Below are 27,885 nucleotides of genomic sequence, written 5' to 3' on the forward strand. Positions count from 1 at the left end.
GAGGTCATGTTAGGAGATTAGTTATTGGCTTTTATAACCCAGGTCTAATAAGTAAGGAGTAATACACTTGCTGTTATATAAAAATAATCAACAATGGGTCAGGTTGCTGAACATTAACACAAAGCAGGAGTTCCTGTTAAGACCACAAAGTTGTAATGTAAATTTACATTGTATGTAAATGTATTATTTCATAATTGCATATAATATCTATAAAAAACATCACTTATGCAATTGCAGCAGCAATCCCTCTCTCTCTCTCTCTTTCTCTCTCTCTCTCTCTTTTAAATACAACAACAAAATGGTTAGAAAGGGATTGTGTTTCTCGGAACTAAAGATTTTTCCGTATTAGGAAACCAAAAATTTTAACTCTTATTTTTGGTACCCAGAAACTTATCCTTTAATAAATGCAGTAAACTTCACCATATCAACAATATAGCAATTAGTTTAATTATTTCATATAGCGTCTGCCATGCAAGTCCCTGTGTAAGTTGCTACTAAAGAAATGATGTATTTATTAGAGCTAGCGTGATATGATCTGAGATACAGGAAGAACAAAGCTACTGTTGTTGACAATCATTCACACCTCCTGACTTATCAGATGTGAGAATTCAACATACTGTGGTATAATGAGAGATAAATAGATTTAAGATTAAAAAGAAGGCACAGTGAACTGCTGGTACTCTGGTGGCAAACATAAATTGTGTATAATGCAATACTTTTTCCAACTAGACATTATCAACAGTTGAATCATATTAAAATAAAAATTGTTTTTTTAATATTTATATACAAGTTGTCTCATAATGGCCTGCTTTTTTACAAATCTTAAAAACATTTTTTTGATAAATATTTATTAATGTTTGTACATCAAATTCCACCTGTTTGCAAAACTTGTTTATTTCCAAATTTTTAATTTTTATTTTATTTTATTTTTTTATGAATATTTATTTATTTATTTAAATTTTTTATCTTAGTTTCACCTGGTTTTAATATATTTTTATTTTTTATTCTATTCTTTTTTTTATTCTTATTTAGCTATTCATTTAAATGTTTTGTGATATCTCAGTTTCACTTGGTATTAATATTTATTTTATTTATGTTAAAATGTTTTCATTTATTTATTTATTTATTTAAAATCTTTGTGATCTAAGTTTCACCTGGTTGTATTTTTTTATTTGCCGTATTTAATTTTATCTCTTTTAACATCTTATTTGTTTGTTTATTTGTTTGCTCCGCCTCTTGAACGCGCTGACACTATGATTGACTTAGGGAGCCGTCCAATCACCAGGGTGCAGCACATGGCAAAAACGCATCAACATCTAGCCAATAACAGCGAGAAGGCGTGATCCCGTGAGCCAATCACATTTCAGGAGGCGGGCTTCGTGCTTGTGCGTAGAGCACGGTGGAGTTCGGCTGAAGCGGCGCGATGGCGCCCTCTGGCGATTCACAACATTAGTCTCGCTTCCTAATTTTAGAAACTATCGGCGTTTGTTTCGGAGTGCGCAACTCGAGCGATTTCCTGGTTCTGACTGGGGATTTCTCTTTATCCGTGGAGCGGATCGGACCCGTACTGAGCGAGAGGGACGGTGTAAGATGTCCTCGGCGGTTTCGTCTGATCGGGTTAGTGCTCCGGGCCGGTGATCTGGGTAACGTTAGGGCGCAACATGGCCACAGCACGCGCAGGAAAGGGAACGATTTACATCGGGGCGTTGCTGTGTGTGAGTTTGATCGCGGAATTCACATGAGAGAGAGAGAGAGAAAGAGAGAGAGAGAGAGAGAGAGAGCATGTTGTCTGTAAAGAGTAAGAAGTAAAACACGAGCTGTTTGTGTGTTTGGGGGAAATCCAGCCTGGCTGCACAGCTTGATCTGGGGTCTGTTTACATTCTGGAGGGAACAGACGTGTGTGTGTGTGTGTGTGTGTGTAAGCTGTACATCACATCAGGGTCATGGTGAAGTGGCTCAATGTTACAGAAACTCATGTGAAGTCGTGGGACAGAGAGGTGATGTGTTTATTACAGAAATGTGCTGGATGTGGACCAGTGCTGTAGAAATGTTAAAAGTCATGTGAAGAGTTTCTTAATTAATATTACAGATGTGTAGAAAACCATAGAAATGTAGAAGGTCATGTAAACTAGTACTGTAGAATTGTACATAATAGTGTAAAGTTCAATTATAAACTTGTAGACGATCTTGTAGAAATGTAAACTAGTATTATAGGATTGTACATGATAGTGTAAAGTTAAATTACGAAGATGATCGTGTAAATCATTGTTGTTGAAATGTAAAGTCGTATTGTAGAATTGTACATAATAGTGTAGATTACAAAGTTGAAGAAAATTGCGTTAATCCATCTTGTGGAAGTATAAACTAGTATTATAGAATTGTACATGATAGTGTAAAGTTGGAGACAATCGCATTAATCCATCTTGTAGAAATGTAAAGTAGTATTATAGAATTGTACATAATAGCGTAAAGTAAATTATAAAGTTGAAGGCGATCGTTTAAATCCATATCGTGTAGAAATGTAAACTAGTATTATGGAATTGTACATAATAATAGTGTAAAGTTGTGGCATTGGTATGTTTCTCACCTTCCATGTGGAAGGCCTGGGTTTGACTACCACCCAATGCCCAAACCTCCGCCACTGGATACAGTGCCAGTCCCAAGCTCGGATAAAATTGGAAGGTCGGGTCAGAAAGGACACGCGGCGTTAAACCTGTGTCTTGTTGTGCGGGTCGGATGGTCCGCTGTGGCGACCCTTAATGAGAGAGAGGCTGAAAAACTAACAACAAAATAATAGTGAGAAGTTAATTATAAAATTGAAAACAATCGTGTAAATCCTCGTGTAAATATGTAAAATATTTTGTAACTCTTGTGGATCTTATAAATACGCACATCCCTTTTTATCATACTATAAAAATCTAGATCATGTCGACGAATCTTATGTAGCTCATGTTAACTTTTAGTTTTAGATGATTGCGTAGTTTTATAGAAATGTATATCATGAGGCTTTATCATATAGAACCGTAGACAATTATGGTATAAAAAATCTTTTAGAAATGTCGATTTAGAATCTTCTAAACTCATTTTATGTAGAGCATCTCGATAAATAAGAACATTATGTACACGTTTTTTTTTTCTCATAACTTAATTCAAAAACTGAAACTTTCATATATATTCTATATTTATTACATGTAAAAAGAAATTTCCAAGCCTTCTGTTTTAATTTCGATGATTACATGGCTTACACTCATGAGAATCAAAACTCTCAAAATATTAGAATATCTTCTTTTGTTTTCGTTTTCGAGTACATTTTAATGAATTTAATTCCATGCATCTCTCAGACTAGTATGGTACCTGCAACCACAATCATAAGGAAAACTTCTGACTCCAGTGAAACGTTTTCGATGATCGTTCTTGAGATTTACTGAGATAAACTGGTAAAACGTAGACAGAGGTGTAAACTGATGGAAAAGAAATGTAGACCCTTGCGTAAACAACTGAAAAAAATATAGATGATCAGGTAGCAATTCTTATATATATGTAAGTCATTGTAGAAACTGACTGTATAAACTAATTCTAAAAATGTGGGCCATCACAGAAATGTAGACTTCAATGTAAACGTCTGTTTCTGAAACGTTTACAAGCGCTTACACTGTTATTCTACATTGTAAAGCAATCCTGGAGGCGTCCAAAATATACAATAATCTCCTTCGAACAGTTAATGTTGAGACGTGTCTGCTACTCACGATCACAAATAAATCTTTCACAACGAGGTGCTGTTTGTTAATTGGTGATTGTTGAGGCTGGTGACTCTAAATGAACTTTAGCAGAGGTAGGAGCAATACTGTTCAAAAAACTGTTCCAGAACAGCTGACCTCTGTGTCTTAAAATAACAACTGACTGTTGTTGTTACATAATTACGTAATTCCATATGTGTCATTTCAAAGTTTTGAAATCCTCAATATTGTTGTCGAATGTAGAAAATAAGTCACTAAACAAAAGCAAAGATGCCAAACACATATGCACATTTTTTCTAAAAAAATATTATTATTCCGTGGTCTCAGTCAGTTCAGGTTTATTCTATAAGCACAACTGAAACGTGTACAGTAACATTCTTTGCGTTTATTGAAACCATAAACATTTCCGTTCGTAAACTTTCCATTACTGCTGTTACTAATAAACCACTCGTTTTAGATTGATGTTCGGGTTAATTGACCAGACAAGGAGCTAAAATAACTCTTTAAAAATCCTTTGTCTGTTTTCCATAACAGACGGTACAGAAGTGTCCTGGAAGCATTCTGTACAGTCTGAGTAATTATTATGTCATGATATATCTTTCCTTTTTCCTCATACTGTACTCTTTTGTTTTGTTCGTCTACAGTTTTCAGTGTTATTGGCTTTGAGGAGTTTCATTATTAGCTGGTCTCTTTCATCATGGCCATTTCTAGTTCTGTTTGTAATGTGGTTAGCAGCTCTGCGTGTAAAATATGTTCAGAATGTCAGTAATGTTGAGAACATCATCCTGTACCATACCTTTCCTTCCTCTGTCTCGGTGGTTTTTAACTGGGCTTGACATACACTGTTAGATTGGGGTGATTTCCCAATTTGAAGTCATTTGAAATAAAAACGGGAGATGTACAGATAGGGGGTGAGTACGTGGCTACATTTACACGGCGAACAGATTTCTTTCGCTGTCATCTGAAACAGATCGGGTATGGATAAACAACTCGGATTGGGGGTTTGTTTTTCTCTCTCTCTGCTGATGTGTGTGATTTGAATCTCCAAGTCAGAAATATTCAATGTCTGGTCTTTTGAATGTCTTTTAAACACTGACATTTGATTTTTCAGGGTTTGATTCTGTAATTGTTGTCATGGTTAGGCCATATGTTAGACCAAATCCTGTATCAATTGGTCATTCGTCATTTGTGAAAGTGAATATATTTAAACAGAAAAATCAGTTCTGTCTCAAAAGATTATTATGAATTGTTGATCCAGGCCTACAGTGTAAGTGCAGCCATCAATCTTAGTCACCAAGTTAATTCAGGATTTGTCTGTTAGTGAGCTAACTGGTTCAGTCTTGGGCCCAAGCCAAACGTAATTTCGTTCACCCCGAATGAAGTCTGCTATAAATCAAGCGCAGACTAGCTTACGAATACTCCAGTCTGACTTCATGATCTACTGCCACCCTGACCTTTAGTTTCACCCGAGTAAAACTTTCCCTAAAGAATCCACTCAGTGTAGGTTTGTCCAGTGTTGGGAAATACAGTATTTCTTGTTTTAAATTGGTTCTTTGTTTTTCTTTCTTTCTTTCTTTCTTTCTTTCTTTCTTTCTTTTTTTCTCTTCATTTCATCAGCGTGGAACCACTTTTACCCGAGTCAGGAATCGTTGCTGACATCGAGGTGGACAGCATCCTCACATCCGATTCGGACACCTTCTATCAGCTCAAGAGTCAGCCCATTACAGTCAGGTGAGTTTCCTGTACGTTCTAATGCACATGGTGGAAAGGGATGTGAGCAGATACGGAGGAGGAAGAAGAAGGTTGTGAGGTTTAATCATATGACTGACACACATGCTGGGCTAATTTGAAATTAATTACGGTTAAAAAAAATACTGTCATGCAAAAATATTAAATATAATGAATTTTCAAGTATTTTTAGCTACGAAAACGCTGTAAGTTAAGTCATATGTAAAAATCTTTACCTTAGGTTCACTTCATTGTGTGTTGTGTAGCAGTGTAGCACTCTCCTTTTCACTCCACCACCCACAACAAGCCAAAAGTGCTATCCACCCTCTTCTGCATACATAAGCCTGCAGGTTCTGAGGATTTACATAGTGTCGCTCTGATTGACATCGAGCAGGGCTAGTTTGAGTCTTTCGGAATTCTGATCATGCAAGGAGCTAAGAATCAGAGCAAGACTGGTGATTTGATTCAGTTTTTAGGAATTGTGTGTTGTTGTTTTGTTTTTTTTAAATCAATTTGATACCACAAATGTTTAATGTCTGATTTGTCTCAAGCAGATATATTTCTCACACTACTGAAAATATCTAATAGGCATTGAAATGCTATCTAACTTGAATTTTTATTATTTTTTAATGTCTACGCAAATTTGTTTTTCCCTGGCAATTTTCTGTGCCACACTCCAGTCCTGTAGGTGGCAGTATTTCAGCAATTGCGTATAGACTTAAATATGGAAGAAATAGCCAGACTTTCACAAAACGCAGAAAATAGACGCAATTTTCTGTCAAAACTGTGGAATATTTTTAAGGAATTGGTCAATTTTAAAGAATTTTCACATTTGAGTGTTTATCTTAATAGTCCAAAAAGTCTGAATTGATTCTGAATCAAAAACTGACCGTACAAATGTGATTAAATTCCATATTATAATAAATATCACAGCTCTACAAATTTTTTTTCACCAGGTATATTTGCTGAAATGCTAATAAAATGCTTCATGCCACGTGTTGCTGATTTTTTTTGTTTTTTAACATTACAAAAGCAATAATTTTCCTGCCAAACTTTTGTTCCACACTCGAGTATATAGTAGGTATCAGTAATGCAATTAAGGAAGAGTAAATACTCTTGCAAAACACGCGTATTTGCAGAAGATTCTCTCGTGTATTTTTTAAGAATTTGTCGATTTTAAACAATTCGGCATTAGTAAATTCACCTAAATCATTTCAAGTTAGTGTGAACAGATTCTAAATCGAAAACTGATCAATCGAAGATCAGTTAATCAGTTAACTTTTAAATAGTAGGGATTTGAATCACCAGGGACCTCCTGATTCGATATTATCATGATACCTAAGTGACGATTTGATCAGTATTGCGCTTCAATATCACGATTCGATATTATTATTTTTTTTTCCTGAGTTTGTTACAATTTTAAACAAACAAATAATTTGCTCCTACCGCACAGGACGCTGTGCTGCCTGCCAAAGTGTGAATAGTTTAGAGAGCATCACCTGTAGGATTATAGAGGAACTGCAAACATTTAAATTAACAAATCATTAAAAAATTAGGTCATGAAGTCAATGTTGCAGTACACGAATTGGCACACAAAAGAATCGCGATATGTTAGTAAATCAGTTTTTTATTAAATTGCATAATTGTTTAAATAATTGTCCTGGCACTAATGGCCATGTTTGAGATTTAAGTAGATAATTAATGTTTATAGAGCAAGCACTTATAATCACTAATAAAGTTTGTTGAGATGAGTAATGTAGTGCCTGAGAGAGAAAGAACGTGGGATGTGAAAGCAGGATTAGTTTAGGGAGCAGCCAGCTTCAATTTTTATTGACTTAACCTAGGTGAACTTTGACCTGTGAAAGAACAAGTCTTGGGATTGTGGACAGGATTGCAGTGTGTTTGGTCAGTAAAAACATGAGGAGCTGCTTACTGTTAAGCATCAGTGACATTGTGTGTTTGAGGATTGGATAAATACCGTTTGACACGACAGTTATTGATTAAGCTTGTGTTTTGTAGCTAAGTGGTATTTTCAAAGTCTTCTGCTTCGCTCCATGGTTGTGTGTATAACAGTCAAGGTTGGTACTGCGATCCACTACGTATTACGCCACAGACTAAACTCTGAAATCAGACTCCATGCTCCTTCTTTCTTCCCCAATCCAAGCCTATAAAAACAGCCCAGCCCCGGTGTGGAATTTTTGCCGTCAGACTGAAGATTTGATTACGCCTGATTGACTGAAGTGTTGCGCAACTACACACCTTTCAAAGGTCAGAGAAGTGTTTGGGGAAAGTCGACGGGCTGAACCCGCTCTCAGCTGTGAGTTACGAATGCTCTGCCGCTCTTTCTGACTTTGCATACTTCGGAGCTGAGCGTGTGTGAGCACATCTGCTTGCTGCTGTTGTTGTTGCCGCCGCTGGCTGCTTGAAGCTCTGGGACTTCCCACCGTGACTCAGCACAGCGCCGGACCTATTAAGAAGAGAGACGCGGGACTTTTTTATGGGAAATTCGACACTTTGGACACATTTCGTGTGTGCGTGCGCGTGTGTTTTTTTTTTTTTTTTTAACTAATTAATTTTTTTTTGTGTTTAGTTTAGGGACGGTGGCTTTTTCTGGATTTGTTTGGAGGTTTATGCTGGTACATTGAGTACCAGATGGGATGTTTTGGCCTTTCTAGTTCATCGAAAATCTCTTTTTTTTTTTCTTCTTCTTCTTTTTTTTTTTTTTTTTAAACAAGGTTCAGACTCCTCCTTCATGTGGAATCCTGTGGTTTGACAGCAAGCCATCATCATTTTATTGTAAATAAAAAAGCGTGCATCCAGAAGAAGAACTGTAGGAATCAGATTTTCTTTTCTTTCATATTAATTTAAAATACATTCCTTTTGTCTTTGCAGAAACACGATGGTGGATTTGTTAAAGATTAAGGCTTAGTGTTATGCATAATTGATTTTACTCACAGTGAAAGTGGTGAAGTGAAAGCAAAGATTTTGTAAGTGAAAGAACTCTGGGGTGTGTATGTGTTCCTGTTGTCGGACCTAATTGCCTTTAGAAACTTTCAAAGTGCTTTTTACGTGCTGCTTTTATACACTCCAAACCTAAAAGTAAAGCAACCATTTCAAACTTAAGCTTAGATTTGGAATCGGGTAATTAGCCATAACATTAAAACCACCCGCCTAATGTTGCGCAACTCCCCCTTGTGCTGCCAAAACAACTCTGAAGTGTGGACTCTGCATGGCCTCTGAAGGTGCGCTGTGGTATCTGACACCAAGGCGTTAGCAGCAGATGCTTTAAGTCCTGCAATATGTGACCATCCTACAGATGCTCGATCTGATTGAGATTTAAGGAAATAGGGGCCTGTGAGGATCGGACCTGGAAGAAGGTGGCCTGGGCTAATGAATCACATTTAATTTGCGGCCATGACTTTAGAGTTACATACTGCTTTTTTTAAACGTGGGATTTTCATTCGTTGTGCATGCTTTATATATTACATTAGAATAAGCGGATGGATCAGAGCTGTTTTGGTAGCACAAGAGATACCTAAACTATATTAGGAAAGTGGTTTAATGTTATGACTGATCAGTGTTTATCCTACCTCTTGACATAAATAAGATAATTGCTACTATTTACATGTTACGTAGGGGTGTTTCTATAAAATGATTGACAGGATAAGCACAAAACACACTGGGTGGAAGGATTTTCAAATAGTGTTTCACACCCATGTAATTCACTTGGAATAAAAAAAAAATAATGATGTCAGATCAGTTTTTGCGTTTTCTGTCTAACTCGGAGCAGTTATATTAATAAAGAGAAGCTGATTTTAGATCAGTAGTAATTTAAATTCTAGTAGACACTGACGTATTACATTAATTCATTTGCCAGATTTGTTTATCCGGATTGCTTATAATTGAGAGAGAATTAAAAACTAGGCAATAGTGAATGAATCGTTTTGCCTACTGACAGGCCTGGGATTTGAACTCATCACCATCTAATCGCTAACTCAGTCTCTTAAATTCTAGCAGTAATGTGATGGCACAGGAAGGTGCTCAAAGCTGTAACCTACACCATTTTTGTTCCCCCTTCCGTTAGTGGCTCACTTGCCCCCGCTGCTCCTGCTGTGACCCTGAGTACGTCCGCCATGTCCTCACGGGTGTTGCTGAGGCAGGAGCTGATGAGGCAGCAGGCGCAGGACCAGGAGAGGAGAGAGGCCCAGCAGCAGGCGTCCAGCGCTCAGCTCAGGCCTCTGGACTCCACTCCCGCCATCTCCGTCTCGTCCTCTCTGCCCAACGCTCGTCCAACGACCACGCAGGTCCCGGTGGAGATCCTGAAGGTAGGTGGGCTGGGGGGGGGGGGACTCTGTGTACCCTGCAGTATCCTGCAGATTATTATTATTATTATTTTTTTTTCACACAGACATCAATGAGAAGTCAATAAGATTTAAAGTTGCAGTTTATAATTTTTGTGATGTATTTCTAAACCATAAGTAGAGATATAATTTCATCCCTGCGATTTGCCAAATTCTGTACAATGGATTTCACTATTTGTTTTGATGTAGGCTTCTTCTTTTTCTGGTCCAGAAATTAGCCCCACTCCCTAGATGATGGAACATACGTTACATACTGCTTTTTTTAAAAGAGATTTTCATGTGTAATTCATCATGTTGGATATATTACATTAGAACATGCACCGAATTATAAAAGAATAAAGCCGCTCTTTTTAAAAATGCATACATCTTTAGTCCAGATACGGTTATAAAGTGTGGATTGAGCAACTAATCATGTTTGTTCTGCTTCTCCTCAGGTGCAGACTCACCTGGAAAACCCGACTAAGTATCACATCCAGCAGGCACAGAGGCAGCAGGTGAAACAGTACCTCTCTCACACCCTCGGAAACAGAGGGGTCAGTCAGACGCTGGCCGTGTCGCCCTCGCCTCAATCAGGCTCCGCCCCCGAACTGGCTCCGGCCGCCAGCAGCACTCCCAGCAGCCCACTGGCCGTGCTTAGCCTCGGCTCAAATAAAGAGGAGGTAATTTCTAAACCGTGACAAACTCCGATCTGTTACAGAAATCCCATATTTGCGTATGTCAGGTTTTAGGATTTCGATAAAATTCAATTGTACTTTCATTCACAGTAGTGTAAAAGGTCCATGTGTCGATGTGGATTTTGGTGGCCAGAAATCCATGAGAAACAGTAGTTAACAAAACAAAGACTTTTTCACACAGTTTGTGGTTTGCTTGATTTCCCTGCATTTGGATAAAGTATGCGTTTTCATTTGGATTAGAAGGTGCTGCACGTACTTTGGCAGAAACCTGTTCTTTGGCATGCCGTGTAGTGTTAATGGGTTTAAACAAAAATACGGCACCATGCAAAGTGAAACGTCATTTGGGCTGTGCTTATACTTCAAGCAGACAGTTCGCTCTCGCGCTAACAGAATAAAAACAGGTACATTAGCAGTAGCGCGAGTGTGGTGTACTGAGAGGTGGTGTATGCAGCGGATGTCAACTGCCGCAAAAAACTGTTGCGGTTTCGCCCAGTGAATGGGATCTTCTTTAAAAAAGAAAAAAAAACAACAACAAAGGATTAAAGTTTAAAACTCGGGAAAACAAAACAACCATAAAAACATTTGATCTTATAAATCTGTGCTATTTCTTTGCAATCCATTTTTTTATTTTATATATATAGTCACCACTAAAAATAATTATTTTATTGATTATTTTATTGAATTAATTGGTAATTGAGCACACTATCTAGTATGTACAGTACCGTGCAAAAGTCTTATCACCCTGTGCTTTTTAGTACAAACTTTGTTATAGATTTTTTGTTATGACTTTATGATTGAGTGAGTACAAAAACATTGCTGATTTCCACTACAAAATTGAAATTTCCAGAAAAACATTTGTGTCCCAGCAAAGAAAGCAGCACATTATATAAGCGAACACCTTTTAAACAAAAAACTAAATGTAAATTGTAAGGTGTCTCCCTCAGAAGTCGTCTGTAGAACTCCAGATGGTTCTGCAGGATGATCAGTAAAACTTAGTAGTTCATTCGGTTATAAAACTGCACAAATCATACAGTACCTGAGACTAAAGGGTTCTTACAGCCTGACATCAAATACTTACATCTTTCATTAATTACTGTTTAGTTTGCTTTATAGGTTTTTTTTAGATGTTTTTAAAGACATCCTTTTTCTCCAACATTTATTTGCAAAGTCCTGTATATTAACAACATAGCCACGTGCACTCACGTGCACACGGAACACGTAATTTGCGTCTCTACATGACAAGCGGTGGTGTTTTTTTTTAAATAAATATATATTTATTTTAATTTATCTTTACCCTTTAAACATCGACAGAAATGAATGTCCTTCTTTATTGATGTATAAGTTTATACATCATATATACTCAGCAAAAAAAGAAACGTCCCTTTTTCAGGACTGTGTATTTTAACAATAATGTTGTAAAAATCCAAATAACTTTACAGGTCTTTATTGTAAAGGGTTTAAACAATGTTTTCCATGCATGTTCAATTAACCATAATCAATAAACTAACATGCACCTGTGGAATGGTCGTTAAGACCTTAACAGCTTACAGAAAGTAGGCATTTAAAGTCACAGTTCTAAAAACGCAGGACACTAAAGAGACTTGTCTACCGACTGTGAAAAACACCCAAAGAAAGATGCCCAGGGTCCCTGCTCATCTGCGTGAACGTGCATTAGGCATGCTGCAGGGAGGCATGAGGACTGCTGATGTGGCTAGGGCGATAAATCGCCATGTCCGCACCGTGAGACGCCTAAGACGGCGCTACAGGGAGACAGGAAGGACAGCTGATCATCCTCGCAGTGAAAGACCACGTGTAACAACACCTGCACAGGATCGGTACATCCGAATATCACACCTGCGTGACAGGTACAGGATGGCCACAACAACTGCCCGAGTCACACCAGGAACACACAATCCCTCCATCAGTGCTCAGACTGTCCGCAATAGGCAGTCCATGAGGAGGAGATGCACTGCAGTACTTCAAGCAGCTGGTGGCCACACCAGATACTGACTGGTACTTTTGATTTTGATCCTCCCTTCATTCAGGGACACATTGGGAAACATTTTTAGTTTATGTCTTATGGTGTTGACTCTTTTAGTGTTCATACAAATATTTAAACATTAAGTTTACTGAAAGTAAAAACAGTTGAAAGTCAGAGGACGTTTATTTTTTTGCTGAGTATATATATATATATACACTCACCTAAAGGATTATTAGGAACACCTGTTCAATTTCTCATTAATGCAATTATCTAATTAACCAATCACAATCAAAGGTGATTTAAGCAATTTTGAGCGTGGGATGGTTGTTGGTGCCAGACGGGCCGGTCTGAGTATTTCACAATCTGCTCAGTTACTGGGATTTTCACGCACAACCATTTCTAGGGTTTACAAAGAATGGTGTGAAAAGGGAAAAACATCCAGTATGCGGCAGTCCTGTGGGCGAAAATGCCTTGTTAATGCTAGAGGTCAGAGGAGAATGGGTCGACTGATTCAAGCAGATAGAAGAGCAACTTTAACTGAAATAACCACTCATTACGACCGAGATATGCAGAAAAGCATTTGTGAAGCCACAACACGCACAACCTTGAGGCGGATGGGCTACAACAGCAGAAGACCTCACCGGGTACCACTTATCTCCACTAGAAATAGGAAAAAGAGGCTACAATTTGCACGAGCTTACCAAAATTGGACATTTGAGGACTGGAAAAATGTTGCCTGGTCTGATGAGTCTCGATTTCTGCCAAGGGCTACCTGAGCATTGTTTCTGACCATGTCCATCCCTTTATGACCACCATGTACCCATCCTCTGATGGCTACTTCCAGCAGGATAATGCACCATGTCACAAAGCTCCAATCATTTCAAATTGGTTTCTTGAACATGACAATGAGTTCACTGTACTAAAATGGCCCCCACAGTCACCAGATCTCAACCCAATAGAGCATCTTTGGGATGTGGTGGAACGGGAGCTTCGTGCCCTGGATGTGCATCCCACAAATCTCCATCAACTGCATGTAGATAAGAAGAATTCTTTCCCTATAATTGTACATTTTTTTGTTGATTTCAGCAATCACAATTGTGGTTTATGAGTGTTTTCCATAGTACTGAAGGACCACAGAGAGCCCCAAGGGAAAGGGGCTGATGCTTTGCTAGTAAGCAGAATTGTTTGTGGCAGGAGTAGATTAGTGGTGTTGGACTACAGCTGGGCCCTTGAGCAAGGTCCTCAACTTTCAACTGCTAAGATGTTTGAGGAGATTCATAAGTCACACTGGATAAATGGTGCCTACGAAATGGCATTTATTTAAATGGAAATGTATGCAATAAAATATAAATATTAGTTTTCCCAACCCAAAAAAAAAAAAAAGTAAAGAAAGTGTTTCCAGAACTGCTTGACTTTGTTCAGAAGCTCATCAGCAGCCTGGTGCAGGATATTTTAGCCTTCAGCTTTATCACTGATGTTTGGACTAGTATTGTCAGTCAAACATCTCTCACCATTTTAACTCCTCAGAAGATGGATGAGGATCTTTTCACATCCATCGTTTTAAACAACAAATTGTATCCTTAATAATTGCTTCTAAGTCGTTCCGAATTGCCTCTGAACCGTCCCTGTTGTTCTGTTTACAACTTGATGCGAGTCGAAAAGCTAACTAGCTTTAAATACAAGGCTGTATCCTGAATCCCTCTCTAACCCCAGATCAAGGGAGCTACTTGGTGTCTGGAACAAGGGATTGTACACCCTACATATAGCGCACCAGCTTTCCATTTAACACTATTTGGGATTCAACCCAAATATTATATTCATTACAGCAGCACTCGCTCATTTGTGATGATGTTTAAAAAAGTTAGATATTACATAAGTGCCTCTAATGTAGTTAATTTTCCCATTTCAAATTCCAGTCTATAGTGTTCATCTTGAGTACCAATGTGTAGAGTTTCCCTATTACTTTACCTCCTTGAATTCGAGTACATCCTGAACACATGTCTGAATGCGCGCGCCTTTGTGCTTGAATAATGTCTAGGGTTGGAGGGGGGAACTGTGCCGTAGTCAGGGTTTTTATGACCTATTAAAGAACAGGAACTCAAAACTTCTCCTATTGCTCAGTGGTTCCACATGTAGCCTTTTGTTACTGCTAGCCTAAGAAGGCTTAGAGGGTAATGTTTCGATATGATCCTATTATGGAATTTAATTCCGAAGCCGGCATCTGATGCACGTCATCAGACTACTATGTTATGTTTAAATGAATTGCAGATTCTAATCAGATTTCTTACTTATCCTCCACAAGTACACTCTCATTCAAGCTGCAAATCCTGGCTTTCAGTCACACATACAGAAGTGAAAGACGGTGAAATCTGTAGAGTATATCCCTTGCTTTTTAGAAAGGTGCACTGGTGTCTCAGTGGTAGGTGTTTCGCCTGCCATGTGGAAAGGCCCGGGTTCGATTCCTAGTCAGTGGTCACACCTCCAACCACCGCATGCAGTGCCAGTCCCAAGCCCGGATAAAATGAAAGGGTTGCACCAGGAAGGGCATCCGGGTGAAATCTGTGCCAAGCTTGTGTGGGGACCGGGTGGTCCGCTGTGGGGACCTTGTGCTAAGAGTAGCCGAAATATCAACAACAGATTACTACTGTGAAGGTTTTAACTGAAATATCGCATTACTGTAGAGGGATCCAAATGTGGGGGCGGGGCTAAAAAATAAAGTTCTGTAGGTTGCAGAAACAAACTGTAACTGGGGCACTGGTGGGTCAGTTCTCTGAAATAGGCGGGGGGGGCTGGTGTCTCAGTGGTAGGTTTCTCGCCTGCCACGCGGAAAGGCCCGGGTTCGATTCCCAGCCGGTACCCAAACCCCCCCAGCCACTGGATGCAGTGCAGGTCCCAAGCCTGGATAAAATGGGAGGGTTGCGTCAGGAAGGGCATCCGGCATAAAAACCTGTGCCAAGTTATTGTGCGGACTGGAAATTCAGCTGTAGCGACCCTTTGCCAGGAGCAGCTGAAAGACCAACAACAATATATAACGTGTGTGCAAGTGGGAATAGTAATTTAGTATGTAAGGCACATAAACGCTGATATTTGCATTGCATAATATTTAACTTGCTCATTTAGATTTAAATTCGTAAAATTTTAAAGGTCCTATATTTTACTCTTTTTTTTTTTTTTTTTTTTTTCTCAAGTTAACGCAGGTCTCAGAGCTCTGCAAAGTGTGTGTGTTAATGATCCAGCTGAAATACCCCTTACAGAAGATCAGACCGACAAGCAGGGCTGAGCGACAGCCTCCCTAACAATGGGAAGGGGCTGTTCTTGTATGAGGTCATAATAGGGTTACATTGTAATTGGCTTGTTTAAACCCTGGTCAATGCGAAAATGAAAAAAAAAAAAAGATAGAAAGCATGGAGTGTTTTTTTTTTTTTTCTTCATCATGTTTTTATTGGCAAATGCAGTTTAGAGGACCATCCTTATGTCTAATGTGCGATTACTTTTGACAGAACATTACCGTAAATATTCAGGCAAATTTAGAGAAATTGTAATTTATAAAAAATCGTGCTATTTAGTGATGGTTATATTATTTTTCTGTAGCATAGACCTTACTCTTTGTATGTTTTTAGCCATTGATGATTGACAGAAAATTACCATAAATATTTAGGGGAATAATTAAAATAAAATAAAAAATTGTTCCATGTAGTGATGGTTATATTATTTCTCTGCCTTGCTCTTCGTATGTTTTTAGCCATAGATGGTTTTGACTTTATTTGTCCATAGTAAGTTTAAAAAGTGTCTGATTACACATTGCTGTTGAAATGCCATTAATTGCTAAATAATGGTATTGACACAGTATATGTTTAGTAACTATTAAGTAATCTGCCGCTGCTTTGAACTGTATAATCAAATAAAAACACATTTGTGGACAAAGAAAATGTGGCTTAGCTGCAAATAGCACAACCTATTAATGAGCGGTCAGACCTCCTATAATTTATCATCTGCACTACAAAACAATGCAAGCTTAATCTTTAAATAAACCCAATTTAGAGCCACTAAGCTATTTAGTAATTAATGCAACTGCTCTAATAACGGAGCAGCAGTGTGTCTAGTTCCTTTAACGGTATGTTCAGTTCCCTCTGTAAATACAATAGCACGCTTTGTCAGGTCCTCGTGAAGTTGGCCAGCCCCTCTCGTGCGCTCTCTGTTCAGTGCCACATTGTGCTGGTAAATATCACACTAGCAGCCCAATGGGCGCCTGCACACTTAGCACGCTTTGTTGTTTTGGCTATTAAAGCTGTGCGTCTCCTTAATAAACCGGAGTGTGGGCTTCACCCAGGCTGTTGCAGATCCAGACCATGAAGTACATTCTATCTAAGGTTAATGTTTTTTTTATCTGGTTAGGGCATCTAATGAGCTGCAATATGTTTTAGATGAAGTTTAAAACGACCTGCCGTATGTCTCATGGCAGCGTGGCCTGTGTGTCACCATGAAACCGCCACGCTCCGGGTTTATTTTAGACCTAGAAGCCTTATGACTCAGCTCAGACACTGACCAAGTCAGGGACCGTTAAGTTTAAATGTCAGACAGCTGTAGTTTCTTTATCTGCTTGACTAACCTAACTAATTGTTTTTGTTTCCATACAGATCGACGGCGTGATCGATGACATCATCAGCCTGGAGTCGAGTTTAAATGATGCCGAGTTCATGACGCTGATTGACACCGGCCTGCAGCTGCCCAACACGGTATGTCTTAGCGTCCCGTCCCCCCCCCCGGAAAAAAAAACATGGTGGATGAAACCGTCCTGATTTCGAAGCGCTCCTCAATCAGAGCAAGTCGTTACAGAAGGGTTAATGTGATTTTAAGGTGTATGAATTAATTCATGAATCGATTTGTTTGTAAAGAGGCGAGTACAAAAAGATACTTGTACGTTTTGACATGGAGAAGGAAACACATCATGCACTTCCTGTTCGAGTATCAGGAACACTATTATTAGGACACCGTGAAAGATATGGACCTGGAGTGAGTATCAACCTAGAAACATGCCTGTGCTCATGATCTAGAATGCAGACCAGGAGTCTGAGATGTTTATCTTTTTTTTTTTTTTTGTGTGCGACAGAACAAGGAGCCAAAAATAACACAGAAAAACGAGCATTTCCACCAGTTCTGCTTGAAGGACCATGAAAGAGGGTTTAATAATAGCATCGGTGTCACTGTAGTTGATGTACCAGATAGATGGTGGACGTTTAAGCGATTTCACAGTAATGACCACGAAACACAAGTATAAATAGTAACTTAGTGTCTAGAGTTATGGTTTGTCACTTTTAAAGCTTACAATTTGCGTTCACGCTCATCATTTTAAAGAAAGAAGTGCTGAAACGTTAAAACATTTATTTATTTATTTATTTATTTTTTATTTGCCGGTGATGCATGTGATCAGCAACAATACTAAAATTAATCTGTAATATTCAAGCCGTGATTGATTTTTATTATATTATGATACAGTGGTGGCTCAAACGGTTAAGGCTGTGCGTTACTGGATTACTGATTGGGGTTGTCTGCCTAATAACTGCTTCTAAGTCGTCCAGAATTGTCTCCACGTTTAGCTACAAAGCTAACTAGCTTCTAACATAAGGCTGAATCCTCAATGCCTCTAATGAAGGGCACGATTGGTTGTGTGAAACAAGGCGCTGTACACTACACCCTACTAACTAACTTTACATTTAATGCTACTTAGGATTTAACTGTGGAACCTCAGAAGTTAACGGAGCTGATATGCTAACGCGGAATAAGTGGAAATGTAACGTAAAGTCTCAAGCGGCTCCTCATGCCTAATGACTGCATCGCAGCCATGCTGATATTCATCACAACAGCACTCAGTTTTGTGTGATATTACGTAATTAACTGGCCCTTAGCATGCCTAGTTAATGCCTAGTTCCCCACACCATTACCCACCTCCACCAGACTTGTTGTGTTGCCTGAGATGCTTTTCTGCTCACCACGCCTGTACCGAGTAGTTATCTGAAGTACATTTTTAGGTATTGTTTATGGCCAGTTTTTCTGAGAAAACTCTAAAGACTGTTGTACATAGTGTAAATAACGCAGAAGGTCCCAGAGCCAGTTATAGAAATATTCACAAATCACGTTTGTGACGTTACCCAAACGGTACCCAAAGCTGCTAACCCATATATATATTTTTTTTTTTACACTGCTGCCACACACCCGATTGGTTGTTTAGAAAACTTTAAGAATATAGAGTATTATTTGAATGATTGACATCTTGTAATTTATATATAACCATAGAAGTCTTTTTTTTCTTAACAGTGTAGAAGAAAACAGTCTATGTTTCCTATCCCAAATTTTTGGCATGTTCAAAGGGGAAAGCTTGTGTTTCAAGGCAGAGACACGATTGACCAGCCAGACGTCAAATCAGACGTTCGTACTTAAAAAATAAATAAACAAATGATCACGAAAAGAATTCTTTTAAGAAAGATAGCTATGATCGAAACATAAGCTGCTTAACTTGACTCTGAATATACGTAACTTTCTCTTAATTTCAGCCTTTAATTTCCCTCAGATTTTGTTTCTGAAGTCACAAAAATACTTTGTAGTAACCGAAAAAAGAGGTGATTTACTAGTGAGGACTTTTTCCTAAGAGAGGCACTTATGTGTCGTGGGTTCTTCCATATTGAGAAAGATCAGCGTTGCGTCAGACGTGAAATCTGATCCTTCCGGAAGCATCAGATGTACGTTTCAACATCGTGTCGAATATAGTTTTATGTTCCTGGCACCGAGTTCATTTAATTTATCTGTAAATCAGGAAGAAGCACTGGTTGCAGCAATTGCAACAGTCATAATTACTGGACAAGCGTTCCCATCCAGCGCTCAGGCCTCGGCACGTCCTTAATGAGACGTTTTTTTTTGCACCCGCACAGTTGAATTAGTGCTCGAGCTCCTGGAATCCAGTTAGTTCTCTGGAAACCAACAGACACTTCTGACACATGGCTACCAAAGGGCGGTGCAGGGTGGGGAACCCTCTGCGAGGGAGACAGAGGGAGGGGGCCGGGCTATACACACACAGAGGCATGGGGTTTTTTTTGTGTGTGTTAACACTGATAGGCAACAGTAAAAGGTTTTTTTTATTTTTTTATCTGAGAGATATTTCCCCATTCTCAACGTTCCTTAAAAAAAAAGAAGCGCTGTAAGAGAAAGAGGAACAAGTGCATGCTGTCGGAGAGTTCAGAGAAGATGAGGATTTTGGTTTTAGTGCCGGAGAATGAAAAGAAACGGCTTAAGACTGAGGTAAACCGAGCACTTTTGGGTTCCCCTCTCTCTTGACTTTCAGAATTTTATGATGAGAAATGCAGCAGGACGTAGTTATGTCGATGTCACCAGTAACAGGTAGGACGTTTGGGGTTTTTGTTGTTTAGTTTTTTTTTATTAGTGTACGAATTCATTTGGATTACAAACATCAGTGTAAAGTATTTACACTGTGTGTGCAAGTGTGTGAGTGATTAAGGCTTGAGAAGTCTCGGAGTCTCGTTGTCTGTGTGGTTAATCTCGGAGGGAGCGCATGGCCATGTTCGATCAGCAACGCGCAGGCAATCAGGAGAGAGAGGAAGTTTTGGAGGAAGTTAAAACACCATGGCTGTTTGTGTAGCTGGAACTTTACACTCGGGATCTTAAATCGTTAAACAAATTGTCGTCGTCGTTGTTGTAGTTTCTGCTGTTTGGTCATTCCTTAATGTTAAATTTGTTTAAAACTTTTTTTTATTTTAACAATAAACCTGACGTGACCGTTACAGTGAACACAAGGTTGTGTGGAGTCTTGAGCTTTTTTTGTTAAAGAACACGGTATCGCACACGGCCTTGGAATACTGTTATTGTTTAAAGCTGGTTCAGCGGTGTGGATGTGCACACAGTGCAGGAGATGTGTTATTATGTCTAGGAGACAGACGAGGCTAGGCGAGGCGAGACGGTGGCTGCGTGTTGTAAATAATAACTGGATTAAGCGTGGCAGGTTTTTACGTCTGTATGGCATGTGAAGAAGGTGAATGTGTGATTTTGATAGAGTAGAAGCAGATATAAGAACGATATTCACACGTTTTTGCAAATGCAAAAGAGTTTTTTTTGGTTTGTTTTTTTAGAAACATGAGTAATCCAAGCTTGGGCATCTGGTCGTGCCCCTTCATGCAACTTATTGCATTATACACTTGGATTTCCAAACCACAAGTGAAGACGGTGTCATATAATCAGAATGGAGAACGACCTCGTTTCACTTACTGTTTGTCATCTGTCTGATTTTTGCACTAAATGATACACCAGCCAGAACGCATGTGGGAAACTTAAAATGGCAGCTCAGAGTTATCAGATCTATTTAATGTCGTTCTAAATGCACATGGCATACCACACCACGCTGTTGCAATGTTTAGATAGGCGGGTAACGCAGTGACTGGGCGGGGCCTGGTTTAACTCTCTGCTACTATTGGTGGTTTGCAGCTGCCAGTCTCGGGAAATCTCCTGGATGTCTACAGCGGTACCGGGATGACCACGCCCACCATTACCGTCAGCAACTCCTGTCCGGCAAACCTGCAGAACGTCAAGACCGAGCTGACAGGTACAGGACGTCACCCTGTTCAACCCCCTTCATTTTTTATGAACACATGCAAACCTTTCTCTTTATTTCTGCACCAATCTGTATTGAGTTATATGTACGAAGGGCGTTCAAGTCAAACCAGGACTAGAGATGAAAATTCACTTGTGAATGAAAGTGTATATGAAGGCGTATGATATTGATTGACGTTTACAGAAGACTTCAAAGACAGTACGGTAATGAGACTTTTAGCCGCAGTAAAAAATTTAAACGGTGTAAACGTTTTTAAAGAAACGTTTCACTTTCCACATCCACCCCCGTACAGTCCTGACCTCGCTCTAAGCCATTTCCACGTTTGGGTCATTAAAGGAGTTCCTGGGAGGCCGGGGTTTCAGATGTGAAGCAGGAAGTCCGATCATACTGAGAAACCTTTATGGTATCCAAGCACTGGTGGAACGTTGGAATGACCCAATTAAATTGATAAGATTTAAAAGGTCAAACTTTGGACTATTTAAAGAAGGGGTATCTTTTTATATGAGGTCACATTAGGGGGAAATCTAATCAGCTTGTTTAAACCATGGAAAAACAGAGACAAAACAAAGCAGGGATTGTTTTTTTATTATTATTATTATTATTATTGTTTGACTGGAGAACTATTTAAAAGGCTAAAAAAAAAATTTGCAGAATAGATGCCCTTTAAAGTTGAGACAGATTAACGTTAAGGCAAATTTAAGGGTTGTAATCGCAAATTAAAGTCAGTGTAACGTCTGCAACCCCTGTACCACTTCCACTGAGAGTCGGTAATTTTCCGACCTCATTCTCTTGAGCATCGGGCTTTGAAATCAATTATCATCATGTAGATTTTAAATCTGTCAATAATGTATTCCTCCTGTGGCGGACACAAATAATAAGTTATAATTTCCACGATCAGGCCAAAGTCTTAAAATCTTCTATTTGTGTGTGTGTGTGTGTGTGTGTGTGTGTGTTACTTCTAAGCAGTGTAAAGTATTTAAGAAAATCTCATTATTCCATGATGTGAATATTTTCAGATGCTGAGGCTAAAGCTATCATCAAGGATCGGCAAAAGAAAGACAATCACAACCTTAGTGAGTTTCATCAGCTCTTGCTCTTAAACCTTCCATTGTGGTTTCTGAACCAAACTTTCATGAACTTTCACTTCGATATTCTAATTAATGCTCAAAACAGAAAGTAACCGGTGGCCGGCCCTTTTTCTTTTCTTTTTTTAATTCTTTGAGCAAAACTCATTCTTTTAGGGTAAATTGAAGTAATGTTTAAAAAAGAAAATCAACAACAGTGTGTTCCTGAAGAAGGATTTAATTAGCATTAGGCGATACAGAAATAAATAAATAAATAAATAGTGGGGCAGTTTGTGCTTTTCTTTTTTCTTTTTTTCTTTTTTGCTGCTAATCAAGTTTATTTCTACGCAGTTGAGAGGCGGAGGAGATTCAACATCAATGACCGCATCAAGGAACTAGGAGACCTCGTTCCCAAGTCTTGCGACCCGTCAGTATCAAGCCTGCTTTGCTCCTTCCAGTTCATTCAGTTTCTCTTGAATGTTGTAAGCGGGATTGGATCTGGTCTAACCTGTGTTTGCCCGTTGTACTCAGTGAGATGCGCTGGAACAAGGGCACCATCCTGAAGGCGTCGGTGGATTACATCCGCAAGCTACAGAAGGAGCAGCAAAGGGCTAAGGAGATGGAGCAGAGGCAGAAGAAGCTGGAGCACACCAACCGCGCGCTGCTGCTCCGCATACAGGTCTGAACCCCTTCCTCTGCTCCCAGTGTTACAGAGCGGTTTCACAGCATGCCGTAAACGTATCAGGAGCTACAGCCGGATCTCCGAGTGCTGTGAAGCGCTCGAGGACAGTGTGGATAGGCTTAGTGTTTGAGGAGTGATGAGTAGAGAGCCAGAAACTGAGCTATTAAGGGAGTTTCTTCTTTGTAGAGGTGGATTTGAGATGAAAGCTGTGAAGTGAACCAAGATTTTCTACTAAAGCACCACTTTAGTTCGAAATCTTCCTCCGGGAGTTACACCGTGGTGCAATAGAGTTTCTTAAACCCTGTCAAGAGTGTACCGTCTGAGAGTGAAGAAACAGAAAGACAAAGGGAAGGAGTGGTGTAAGTGAAGGTAGAAAGAAATAGAAATGGAGGAAAATGAAGGAAATTAGAATAAAGGCAACTGATGGGAAGAAATAAAAGCAAATGAAAGAAATAAAATGAAGAGAACGAGAAATTTAGGTACAAATTAAAAGAGACAATTCTAAGGAAGAAAGACAAGGAATGAAATAGAAATGAAGGAAAATAAAAGAAAAAAATGAAGAAAGGAAAGAAATAGAAAGGAAAAAGTTACAAATGACTTGAATTAAATAAATGGAAGGAAAAACAGAAAAAAGGAAATTTTAAATGGGGAAAGGAAAGAAGGGACAATTAAAGAAAGAAAGAGAAAAAAGGAAAAGCAAAAAGATAGAAGGAAAAAATCTAGAGGGAAAAGGATAGAAATATGAAAAAAAGTAAACAAATAGAAGGGACTTTTCACAGCACTCTGAGAAAAAAGAAAGGAAAATAACTAGAAAGCAAAGAAAAAAAAATAGGAAGTAAAATTTAAAGGTAAAATAGATAAAAGGAAAAAGCAAAAAAAATATTAAAGAAAGAGGACAAAGAAAGACAAAATAAAGAAAATGAAGACTTGAAGGGAAAAGGCAAAGAGAAAAAGCAAAAAGAGATTTTTTTTAAACTAAAGTGATGTATCTAGTGATTTAATAAATTCCTTTAAAAAAAGAGATGAAGTTAGAGAGATGGGATTACAGCTGCGTGTCCTTTATTAACCCTGGTTACAGTCTTGTGTTCAGATTGTATGTTTGCTGGAGCTCTGACTCTGACCCAGACGTTTGATTTGTTGTTCTCTCCTTGCTCCGCATGGTTCGGCTCAGGAGCTGGAGATGCAGGCTCGTGTCCACGGCCTCGCTCCGTCTCAGATTCCAGAAGCCATCGTCGTTCAGCAGCAGCAGCAGCAGCAGCAACAGCAGCTCACATCTGTACTGTCCGGCGCTGACCCTGCCCCCAAAACACTCCTCACTCTGGGCGGCCCGCCATTAAACCACACCCACGTCTCCTCGTTACTCTCCCCTCCCCCTTCCGCCTCTCCAGTGGGCGGGGTCATGACCGTCCCACTGGACCTGGGAACGCTGACCTTCGGCGAGCTGGACGACCACGCCTCCTCCATGTTCAGCCCCGGTCTGATGGCCGGAGATATGGGGCTGAGCGATATCCTGATGGACGACGGCGGCGCCGACCCCCTGCTGTCCTCCGTGTCGCCGGGCGCCTCCAAGACCAGCAGTCGCAGGAGCAGCTTCAGCATGGAAGAGGATTTGTGATGATGGACGTGAACGCAGTTTAACGCTGATTAGCAGGCTCTGTTAGCCAAAGCGAACGAACACAAGGCCCTCCAGCGCCTCTATTCCTGCTTGCAAAAACACAACAAAACAAAAAAATAAAAAAAACTGGCCAATAGAGGGCGGTGTATCCTGAGGTCAATTGTCAATATAATCATCGTACTGTAAAAGAAAAGAAAAAAAGGATGAAAATGATTCAAATGCAGCATGGCTCGTGACTCCTGCGCTGATGAAGAGACGCGGTCTACAACTTTTACCTCTGAATTTAAGAGGTATCTGAGTTTACAATAAGGATTGTCGGAGCGGAGAGTTGTTCAGAAGACGACGTATGATGCTAGCGGACATGCGTAGATTTTAAGCAGACGTTTTAGAATTTCCTGTCTTTATCGTTCTGCCTTCGAAGCAGGAGTAGGCATTTCACACAAACGCATATATCATGTCCATATTTTTTTTTGTTGTTGTTGTTTTGTTTTTTTTAAACAGCACATACACAGTATTGGTGAAAGAGCAGGGATCGCGTTTTTCTGTTTTATACGCCGCACTGGATAGTGAGACACGCCCAAGTTCATTCATGTCTATAGAATATAACATATACATGGCGCTTCTTATTTAAAGTCCTGTCTGGACGGGATGAGTTTTCCAGACCCCGGGTCTGTTTAGTAAGAAGCATTAATTCAGCTTAAGAAGTTAGACACGGGAGCGTGTGTGTTATTGTAGGCACATTTTCCCAGATCAACTTACATCCTATAATGCAAGATGGACTGTTTTGATGTTTATCGTAACCACATGTCCTACGTCCAGTATGTTTTACATCAAATAATGAACCCCAGGCTGTGTTGGTCGAGTTTTTGGTTTGGATTCAGGTTTTGGAGTGTCGGTGTAATTTAGAAAAAACTCATTTTCTTTCATAGGATGTGATGAAATCTTTTGCCACATCAGTTTGTTTGGGATTTTTCCCCGGGATTATTTGTTGAGATCTAGAGTTTAAAATGACTGACATGACATATTAGCGTGGGACTATAGCAAAAATTGTCAATGTATTAATTTAATACATTCACTCAGAGTTTCAGTCTACATACGAGGGGCGTTCAAGTCAAACCGGGACTTTTGATTGTACATTTAACAACTGCTTTTTAATCCCCTGCTACACTAATGCACTTATCCCTGCTTCTCACTAGTGTTTAGACAGCTTTGTCTCTGCGATCCACTCGCTCGATGCCACCTCGTCCGGGATCGACGTGCAACCTTCTTCAAAACTTTTCCACTGTTCAAATTATTTTTTTGGGGGGGGGAGGGGGGCAGTTCTGCGGCTAAGTTTTCTCAACATAAGTCTTGTATGTTAATGCTGGTTCATTCTTCTGCTTATCAGTGGACAAATCCCAGTTTGACTTGAACATCCTTGTGGAAATCCCCTTACACAGAATATTGATCAACTGGGGGAAAAGAGCACGAACAGAACCTTATACAGAGTCATTTTATTATTATTTAAAATAAATAATAAGTAAAGGCAAGGAGAAATATTATATTAAGCTGTATAGATAGATAGATAGATAGATAGATAGATAAATGAAATCTTTCTTTTCTTTTTTTTTAAGTATAGCTAACTCAATCTACTTTTTATTTTATAATAAAACAACATAAATTACTCTGAAGCTGCATCGGGGATGAATGTCAGTTTTGTTCATTTGAAGAAGAAAAAAAAAAAAACGCAAAAACCAGGACAGATTTAAATGTGTGCCGGATTACATAAATGTATATGTATGTAAGGATTAAATGTATATTTTGTATATGCTAAGAAAATGAGATCCCGCATTAATGAAACAGTTCAGTCAGTCACAGGGTGTACTGGGTGTAAAACAGTAGTGACGCCACCTTGTGGATTGAAATTAAAGATTTGAATCTAAACATCGAGATGAATGAATTTCTGTTTGACGTTCAGCGTTTAAGGCTAAGGCGTGACTCGCCTTGTAGGGAGGTGATCCAGTAAGGATCCGGCATCAGTCGTGTTAATAATTCCGCGCACAACACCTTTTCACGTATAACATAAGCAGATAGCGTAGAGATCGTAATAATATACATTACCTGTACGTCAGCAACCATCCTGTCCTGAAGTTAAAAAAAGTAATAAATCAATGAAAATCTCGCTTCAGTCGGATGTTTACGAGTGAACCGTCTTTATGCAAAAAAAAAGAAAAAAAGCCAGCTGGAAACAATTTCAAGAAAGTAAATTGAGCGAAACGTTAACGCTTTTAGATTCACTTCCACCTGTTTTGATGAAAGGGACAGTCACACTCGCTGTACACACACACACACACACACACACACACACCAGTGTTTAAGTTCAATTTCAGTTCAGTTCAATTGAATTTTATTTATAAAGTGCTTTTAACGCCTGTTGTTGTCATCGTAAGTGATAATGCGTTGGTGTGTTCACGTTAATACGAAGAGAAAATAAGCTCGAGAGGACGCGCATTTAATCCTCAGTCAGAAGGAAACAAAAAGACATGCTGTTTTTTTTTTTTTAAGATTTGCTTTCATTTCCTGCTGCGAGGTTTTTCTGGCTCCCTGCAGATGTTAACGGAGCTTGGTTTCATTACTGAAGTAACCCAAGTCAGCGCTTCAACACCCTGATCCCGCTCTCTTCACTTCATTTCTTTCTTCTAGGATGAAATTATGGGATGATTTTAGATCAGTCGTGTATCTAGGAATAATCATTATTCTAATTGGAAAAAGATTACATTCCGACAAAGACGGCGAGGGCAGACTGATATTATTTAGGCTTTTTTTTTTTTTGTACAGGTTTTATCATTTTATCGTTTGCAGTGCTAACATTTATTTTAATCTCTTCCCCTTTCTCTTTAACTTAGTTTTTAAACTTTTTTTTTTTCTTATGTAGAGGCACTTTAATTACACATTGACGCACATTCATCTCATTTCCCACATTAACTCCAGATTAATACTGTTAGGTTTCAGCTTCAGGGAGAACAGGGGAAACGTTTTTGTTTTTTGATTTGCAGAAAAACTGATGATCGGCGTTAATTTTTGCTTCCCGTCTGATCCTCCCTCGCTGTCAGTGCATAAGAGGATGATCGGATGTCGGAGGTTTTGCTAAATCTGCAGTTCGGATTTTAGCTGAAGTTTGAAAATGAACGGCTCGTGTTCAACACGAGTTCCTTATGTGAGTGATTCATGATAGAGGCCAGTAGAAAAAGCATGATTTTTATTATTATTATTATTATTATTATTATTTTGGTTGCCAGACTTCATCCAAAGTCTGTAGTTCTTCAAAGTCTCCGAAATGCCTTGATGATGGTTTTGTTTTACTACAATAGAATTTTTACTTTACAGAAAAATTGGTGACGTTAAAAGAAAAAAAAAAAAACTCAACCACACCCTTTATATTAAAAT

At 39.1% G+C, this 27,885-nt stretch overlaps 1 protein-coding gene across 3 annotated transcripts in view; it reads left to right on the plus strand.

The window, feature by feature from the left end:
* Positions 1-26,634, plus strand: part of tfe3a (transcription factor binding to IGHM enhancer 3a) — a 31,487-nt gene extending 4,853 nt beyond the window's left edge. The window contains exons 1-10 of one of the 3 annotated variants that reach the window (XM_053503325.1): positions 1,461-1,617; positions 5,355-5,468; positions 9,550-9,790; positions 10,261-10,485; positions 17,119-17,217; positions 20,972-21,089; positions 22,115-22,171; positions 22,514-22,589; positions 22,694-22,841; positions 24,016-26,634. In XM_053503325.1, the coding sequence (XP_053359300.1) occupies positions 9,599-9,790; positions 10,261-10,485; positions 17,119-17,217; positions 20,972-21,089; positions 22,115-22,171; positions 22,514-22,589; positions 22,694-22,841; positions 24,016-24,459 (1,359 nt within the window). In that variant the 5' untranslated portion in view covers positions 1,461-1,617; positions 5,355-5,468; positions 9,550-9,598 and the 3' untranslated portion in view covers positions 24,460-26,634. Of the gene's footprint in view, positions 1-1,460; positions 1,618-1,950; positions 1,998-5,354; positions 5,469-9,549; positions 9,791-10,260; positions 10,486-17,118; positions 17,218-20,971; positions 21,090-22,114; positions 22,172-22,513; positions 22,590-22,693; positions 22,842-24,015 lie in introns of those variants that run through there. The other 2 variants (XM_053503324.1, XM_053503323.1) reach the window with 2 other exon arrangements.
* The last annotated feature ends 1,251 nt before the right edge of the window (positions 26,635-27,885 follow it).

The sequence above is a fragment of the Clarias gariepinus genome, chromosome 9 (assembly GCF_024256425.1).
Source record: "Clarias gariepinus isolate MV-2021 ecotype Netherlands chromosome 9, CGAR_prim_01v2, whole genome shotgun sequence".
Taxonomy (NCBI): domain Eukaryota; kingdom Metazoa; phylum Chordata; class Actinopteri; order Siluriformes; family Clariidae; genus Clarias; species Clarias gariepinus.